We start from the raw sequence: 7,730 nt of genomic DNA, 5'->3' as shown, positions 1-7,730 counted from the left end.
ACTGCTAATGGCCAGACAATCGCAGCGCATAATAGTAATCCGACACAAACAACCAGTGGAATTGATGCAAGTCTTTATTTCATGTGCCTACATTTACATTCCAGAACATCTCCACAAATTCAGACCTCAGGTTTAAAACAAAGCAACAGGCCATTCTAGAATTTTCACTTGTTACTGTAATACTGTATCATAAATATATATATATACGTATATATATTTATGTCTCCATATATATTTTATATAGAATCTTCTGGAAACAGAATTTTTTTGGCCTACTCTTATTTACAAAACATACTGCCCTACTATGTTTGGGGCTGAAAAAGAAACATCTTTCACATATTGTGTTAGCTGGTTAAAGTCAAACAATCAGGTCTTGATGATATGCAAGTTTTTCCTCTCTCAAAGGAGACCAGACACTGCGCAGCACTGTACGGGTTTCTAATTGTTACCATGGGATCTGATGTCCCACTACAATGTCTTTATTACAGCAAAATTTAATTGCATTAAATTTACTTTTCTTTCTCTGGAAATGAATGGAAAAAAATCTAACAGTCAAACCTCTATAGGTTTAACATTAAAATAGAGTGAGAGGAAACTTCTCTACAAGCATCATTAACTCATAGCATCAAAAGTCCCCTTTCTTTGGTAATCCTTCTCATATACTGACTCTACTAGCAGTTTGAACTGTCAGGAAATGTTTTTTAGAGTCCCTTTGGAGAACAGAGGCCATTAGTCTAATCTGGATCTAGTCTCTGAGGTTTGGTTGGGATGTTGAGGTTGTTCTTTGCCCGGGGATCCGCTGACCACACTTCACTGCTTGCTGTAGAGTTCACCTTCATGCAACCTGTGGATGTTCTTTTGTTACCGTGGCAACTTCATCAGAGTAAATCCAATCATTCAGGTGGGGATGGGGCAGAAAGATCTGGAAAATAACTTTTTTGAAAAAAGATAATCATTAAAATCACAAAAACAATGGTTAATCACTTAACGATATGGAAATGTATTTCTGCGATGGAATAAAACAATTAAAAAGTGCAACTTTTTATTTTTATCACAATTCTGACTTTTTCCCCGCAATTGCGAGTTTAAATCTCGAAATTCAGACTTTTTCTCAGAATTGTGAGATATAAACTCGCAATTGCGTGATATAAAGTCGCAATTCTGACTATAACACGCAAATGTGACTTTATATCACAATTCTGACTTTATAACTCACAAAAAATTGGGGAAAAAAAGTCAGAATTGCGAGATATAAAGTCACAATTCCTTTTTATTTATTTTTTCAGTTGCAAAACAATCTTCCATATAAAGGTAATTATTGTATTTCAAAGAAAAAAATCTAATTCTCATTGAAATGATTTTACAGAACTTTCTGAAGTTATAACACCATGTCTACACTGGAAGTGTGGAAGCTTTACGTCATTTAAGCACGTTTGCTACCACGGACCAGGTCGATGAATTCAGCAATGGTAAAATGGACGTGTAACCATGCATCCAAGTTTATTTCAATGTTATTTTATTTTTCAAATCGCTTGATATAAAATTGCTCATTATATTACTGTTACTATTATTAGTATGTTCATACTTTTTAATTCATATACAGATTATTAGAAACTAAAGCTGATTTAATTTAAAGCTGCAGTCCGTAACTTTTTGCGCTCTAGCGGTTAATAAACAGAACTGCATGCGTCTTGCGGAAGGACATTGCAGCCGGAGCTACTTCTCTCTGTTTATGTCTATGGCGAGTCACGCAGGGACTGTGCTCCTCCGCAGTGGTTCCTACCAGACCGGTCTGAAATAGTCCCAATATAAACACTTATTATAAGTGTACCATAATGATTCAGGGTAAGACAAAAACACGGTTTGGAAAATGGATTCATGTCGTACATTCTCATTAAATAATTTTTATAAATCTTGAACACAAAAAAAGTTACGGACAGCAGCTTTAATAGACTAGAGACCAAAAACTTCACAAGCTGGGTTTGAAAAAAAGCTGCATAAAATACATTTTTGTAAGTAGCCCTGAATAGAATAGAAATGGGGAACGCCATCAACTGCAATTTGCTTTTAACGTTCTGCTCATGTCCAGTGTAGACAGGGCGTAAGAATCTGCCTTATTTTTCTCAGGGAATATACCTTTGAAAAAGTCGATATTGTTTAGAACAGACCGCAGTCCTTAAGGTTTTCTTTGATGATAATGTCTGTCACAGCGTTAAACACGATCTCGACGTTCTTTGTGTCCGTGGCACAGGTCATGTGTGCGTAGATCTCCTTCACGCCCTTCTTCATGTTAAGATCCTGAAATTGAGCCTTGATATAGTTGCTGGCATCGTCATATGTGTTTGGACCTGGAAAATTGAGATGTTCATCAATTATCATAGTCGTTCATGGTAGTGGCTGTATTTGTGTTTACAGTTCCAGGACCAATTGCAATGGATTAAAACGATGCAGACTTTTAATGAGTTAGTTCATTGAAAAATGGAAATTAATTTACTCACCTTATTGCATCCAAACCTGTATGACCTTCTAACTTCCGCTGAGGTAAAGAATACCCTGACAATTGTTTTCAATTAATGAAAGTGAACGACTGTCGAACTTCAAAAAGGATGCAAAAGCAACATAAAAGATCCATACCAGCCATAAGAAGCCATTCCAACAACAGGCCGAAAGTCATTATTCACTAATAGTTATACACTAATATTAGCTCATTGAGTTAATTGAAAAGCTGTGACTCAACAGAATGATTCATTTGTCAATCAGACATTGTCTTTCATGAATTTTCCAAGGTGAGCTTGGGCAAATCAAGATTACAACTTACATTTCAGTCTGTTCTTCTAAAGCCATCATATGGCTTCAGAAGACCTCATTTATGATGCTTTTATGGTGTGTTTTTTTTTCTTTTCTTTTTTTTCTGTAGCTTGACTGTCCCAGTCCTTATTTGCTAAGAATGGCCAGAATGATTTTATGTTCTACGGAAGAAAGTCATACAGGTTGGAAATGAAAGGAGGAGGGTGAGTTGACAGTTAAATTACTGTTTTAAGGTGTTGTTTATTTCTATAGAGACGTCACTCACCATCATAGTCAGGGAAGCAAATGCTCAGGTGGACTTTCTTGATCTTCTCCACGAAGAGATCTTTCTTGTTGAGGAAAAGCACAATGGAAGTTGTGGCGAAGAACCTGTGGTTGCAGATACTGTTGAAGAGATGGAGACTCTCGTGCATACGGTTCTGGAAAAACATGAGGAACAAAATAATATAAGTTGTGAAGCAATGCTAGAGCCTCAAACATCAGTATCAAAACATTCAATTGGGTCTATGATATTTATAACCAATGTTATAAGGACTGTTCTTCACTCTTAAAAAAATAGGTTCCAAATCCGGGTTCTACAGCAATGCCATAGATTAGAAGAACAATTTTGGGTTCCCCAAAGAACCTTTTAGCAAACAGAACCGTTTTTTCTTAGTGCTAAGAACATTTTAATAATCTAAATAACCATTTTTCACTGCAAAGAAACCTTTTGTGCTATGGAAAGGTTACAGGGACATTTAAATGTTCTTCATGGAACCACAGATGCCAATAAAGAATCTTTGTTTTTAAGAGTGTTGGCTAAAGATCAGCACTTACCACTTCATCGTCTTCTACCAGCACCATGTCGTAAGCGCTCAGGGCTCCACAGAAGATGATGCAAGTCACACCTTCGAAACAATGAATCCACTTCTTCCTCTCGGACCTCTGGCCACCCACATCAAACATCCTGCGGCCCAGGAGGAAAAAACATGAAAAGGATTCATTCAAATCTTTGTTTCTTTGCTGAAATCTCCTTAAAATGGTCCTTTCACATCAACAGTCCTTGGTCTTGAGTATCATTACAGTACCATTTTTGGCTCTAAATTTTAACGTATTGAGTATACAGTTGCTTCAATCACTTCAGGCTGGTAAGACACACCTGAAGTAGAGCTCTTTGCAGGAGAACTGTTCCTCAATGATACCAGTAGTCTTGACTCGAGATCTCAGCACATCCTGCTCAGTAGGGAGGTAATCGGGGTTGCAGATTCGGTCCATTTCGGCCAAGTAGCTGTGGAAGATCAGTCAGCCATCCATTTAAAGTCGCCTGAATTATACATCTGCTAAAGTACTGTAAATCTCCAAAGCATAACAACTGTGTTCTGCATTCAAGTGAAAAACGAATGGGCTAACCACATCCTCAGGCGCAAATTAACTTCATAGGTATTGTTGAACTCACTATCCAGCAGAGTCGTTCAGCTGGTACTCAGCAGCTCTTTCAAAAGAGGCCTGCACGCCTGTATCCTTCCATAGCCTCTTGATAACATCTGCCAACTCTGGAGGCATGGAGCCCTCCTCAATAGAGTCAGACAGGTTCTGGAGTTTCTGACCGTCCTCCTGCATGGGACAGTAAAACAGGCACTGTTAGGCACCATGTGGTCAATTGTTTTGTTTATTTAATATGTTCCGATGAAACGACAGATCTTCCCTATTGGGATGCACATCCGAGTGTAATGGATTACTGGGCGGAGACGTTGTACTCTGTCGGTTATTCATTTGGTTTTGATATGCAGGTGTTGCAGTCAAAAGTGGAGCTTGCAGAAACGTGGTTTAAGTGGACTAAATGATTGGAGAAGTGCGTCATATGTCACCAGGTATAAGTCTGTCATTTTCACTGGAGGGTCCAGGTATGACATTTTGATATGTCAAATAATTAGAAAATGAGGTCTCTTAAAAAACACGCATTTCGAAAATGAATTGGGTGAATTTTCATTGCATGCCGACAGTGTGCATTTTGTTAGCATGTGAATGTCCACAAACTAATCATTGGTCTTTTTGTGTTTTTGGAGTTGTTTGGCAGACCTGTGATGCTGGTGACCCATAGTTGATGTCCAGCATCTCCATGCCTCTGATGATGGCCAGAGCAGACTGCAGAATGTTGCCAAAAATAATAGATCGAAACTCCATTTGTTCTTCTTTTGTATAACCACCTTGATGGAGAATTCTTAATGGGGGGAAACAAAAACGTTTCTGATTAATGATTTGTAGGTGAATTCGTTTACATACAGTCAGCGCAGCCAGGCTCCACATTCACTTCCACCTGGTGGTCACAGATTAGCATTACAAGGTGTTGAACAATGTATGCAAGGTGCTGGCATTTACCAAACACACACCAATTGTTAAGAAATAATTCAACTAGAATGCATGGATGAGATTTGAAATTCACTTCAGGAGGTATATCATATATCTCGAATGTGCTTTCACAACCTGTAACAATACAAATGGGCTCTTCTGAGCATGTATTCTGGTTTACGTGCGTTTATAGGCTACTCACTTCATCTGTTTTACAATGGTGCTCTTCCCTGACTCACCAGCACCTACAAGACCGAGAGAGAAACATGTATGAGCGTACATAAGAACAAATAAGGAGCCCTCAAATGCTCTTAAACCGAACATCAGACATATTTTCGAGCATATTATGTCCCTCTGTGACTTTTAGCTTATAGTTCAAAGGTATTTGGCCAAACTATATTGATCTGAATATCACCGCGGTCTGTGTCTATATGGTGGTTACGACTCAAGTTTAGGTCTTGCACATCTGAATTTAGTTTATTTTCTGCTCTGTGATTTTGATTTTAATAACAAGGTCAGTGTTAAACAGTAGATAATCTGTCAGTAAAAAAAAACGTATAGATTGCCATTGATGGCCAGGTCAGAGGAAGGCTCTTTAACCTGCTTATAAAGTGACCCAATTGGATTTGTGTTAGGGAAAGCTTCTCAGAAGATCACTGACACTTTGATTCGTCTTGGAGCTTCAGTCAGTCGAGGGCGAGGGGGTGGGGCTAAACCATCTCCCGTGGCAACTGTCACTCTTATGTACCCTTTACTTCCTGAGTTAACTGTAGCCGTGGTGATGTGTTAAGAGAACTTGCGTCATCCCTGTTACATCTCGGCCTGTACGACTGCTTAGTTTAGCAACTAGATTAGATTATATGGAAAACGGCTTTCTACTTCCTAACTGTCAGATATGAACACACATCACTGCCATTACTAGCTGACTCTTTATTGAGAAAGATTTCGAAACTAATTTACAAAATTCACTACACACAGGTTACGAATTTCCTGTTCAGACAGGAAGTGGCTTGTCGAGCTGGAAGAAATCAGATCAGTGCTTAATCAATGCATCTGTCTCACAGCGATTTGCAGAAATGGCTCATTGATTTAAAGTGTCCTGATGTAATAAAACTGGTAGGAGCACTGAAACTGGCCTCTGTTTTCTGTTCCCATTGGAAGATAAACTGAACCTGAGCTTAAGAGGATCGGGGCTTAAACCATCACTGTAATCGGATTCAGGTCTTATTGTCAATATGCCACAATTCACAGGCTTCCTTAGGTTGTCACTTCACTTGCAGTGAAAATGTTGCTACAGTAAAGGAATCGATCCTGCAAACAGCTTTCAAACTTCTTCCTTAAAACTGAAAACAATAAATTAACTAGACCTAAAGATCATTCATGCAAAAAATTAACTGAAAAAGAGCTTCGCCTAATTCACATGTAAAATCATCTGAAATGAATTAAAAGTTTTGTAAATGTCATCAGATAGGTGTTATATGGTACAAAATGACCATTTGTAAAAAAACATTTGTATGTAATTAAGAAGTCACATGACAACTGATTACACTTGCAATGTATAATTTATGAAATAATTATATAACTTGTGTCTCAAATCAGAATTTCTTAACACTCTGCCCTATTGCATCTCTTAATCCCAACAACCTTTGTTTTTTTCTTCTTCTTATTTTGAAGTCGTTTTAATCCTACTTGGTAATCTCCCCTGCATTTTACTATCTTGCAACCTAGTATTAGTGAACACCTGTTGCAGGCACAAACATAAATAAAGCATCTGAAGTTTCTGCAAATCTATAAACAACAGTGGACTGGATGAGTCAAACATTGATCTCTTACCCAGCAACAGAAGTTTGACTGTCTTGGCCTCTTTATCAGCATCTTCCTGGAGCTGTTTTTCCAGCTCTTTGGACTTCTTGGCCATTTCCTTATCTTCTGCACTCGCTCCGCTACCCATCTCGTCGTCAGACGCTTCCCTGTCAAGTTCCTCAAGGTAAGAAATTTTGACGGCTTTCCCTGTACTTTGCTGACAGAGAAATGGATGCAGGTAGCCCTGTACCTTGGATCACGTGGTAGGGAGAGGGTCGCAAAAGTGTTGATTCCCCTTCTAGGTGTGACTGACCTGCCTCAGGATGGACGAGTGGATAGAGACGGGCACAGAGACTGAATCGGACTGCCTTGCTTCCTCCTTTGGTTGCTCTATCCCCTCTAATTCCTACTTGTCCACCTCAAAAGTCTTAGCTTAGGATTGGGGAGGGCTTTACTGATCTTCCTGTGTGAACCAGCCAATCCTATTAGCTTGGCTAACAAGGACAGAAATTAAGGTTGTAAAAATTAGGACCAGTGCTTCTAGTGAACTAGCATTTGACATTGATCAGATGATAGAGTGTGACTAAAAGTGTGTGTGATCATCTGATATATACACAATATTTGAAGTTTTAGGAAAATCCATCGCCATGACCTTATACATTATTATGCATATTTTATATATACAAAATCCACTTCTTTTTCGGAATTTACAGCTTGTTGGCACCGCAAACTAATTTTCTTATTAATATTTAAATATGTGAACTCTGATGTTGATTTAGTTCTTAGATGCA

General features: G+C 38.5%; 1 protein-coding gene across 1 annotated transcript; it reads right to left on the bottom strand.

The window, feature by feature from the left end:
• Nucleotides 1-57: 57 nt before the first annotated feature.
• gnat2 (guanine nucleotide binding protein (G protein), alpha transducing activity polypeptide 2) lies at nucleotides 58-7,340 on the bottom strand. Its single transcript, XM_079826238.1, has 10 exons — nucleotides 7,190-7,340; nucleotides 6,970-7,106; nucleotides 5,339-5,381; nucleotides 4,867-5,008; nucleotides 4,244-4,401; nucleotides 3,947-4,075; nucleotides 3,625-3,754; nucleotides 3,074-3,227; nucleotides 2,137-2,348; nucleotides 58-933 (listed from the first exon to the last, which is right to left on the bottom strand). The coding sequence occupies exons 2-9, from the start codon at nucleotides 7,085-7,087 to the stop codon at nucleotides 2,158-2,160; spliced, it is 1,065 nt and encodes a 354-aa protein (XP_079682364.1). The 5' UTR covers nucleotides 7,088-7,106; nucleotides 7,190-7,340; the 3' UTR covers nucleotides 58-933; nucleotides 2,137-2,157.
• Between the last annotated feature and the right edge of the window lie 390 nt (nucleotides 7,341-7,730).

Source organism: Gobio gobio, assembly GCF_949357685.1.
Source record: "Gobio gobio genome assembly, chromosome: 10".
NCBI lineage: Eukaryota > Metazoa > Chordata > Actinopteri > Cypriniformes > Gobionidae > Gobio > Gobio gobio.
This window is presented reverse-complemented; position numbering and strand designations above follow the sequence as displayed.

Coding starts and splice junctions, on each gene's coding strand:
- gnat2 (XM_079826238.1), bottom strand. CDS start 7,087: ATGGGTAGCGGAGCGAGTGCAGAAGATAAGGAAATGGCCAAGAAGTCC. Junction 5,009..5,338: donor ACCATTGTAAAACAGATGAA/GTGAGTAGCCTA, acceptor CCCCCCATTAAG/AATTCTCCATCAAGGTGGTT. Junction 3,228..3,624: donor TGGTAGAAGACGATGAAGTG/GTAAGTGCTGAT, acceptor ATGTTTTTCCAG/AACCGTATGCACGAGAGTCT.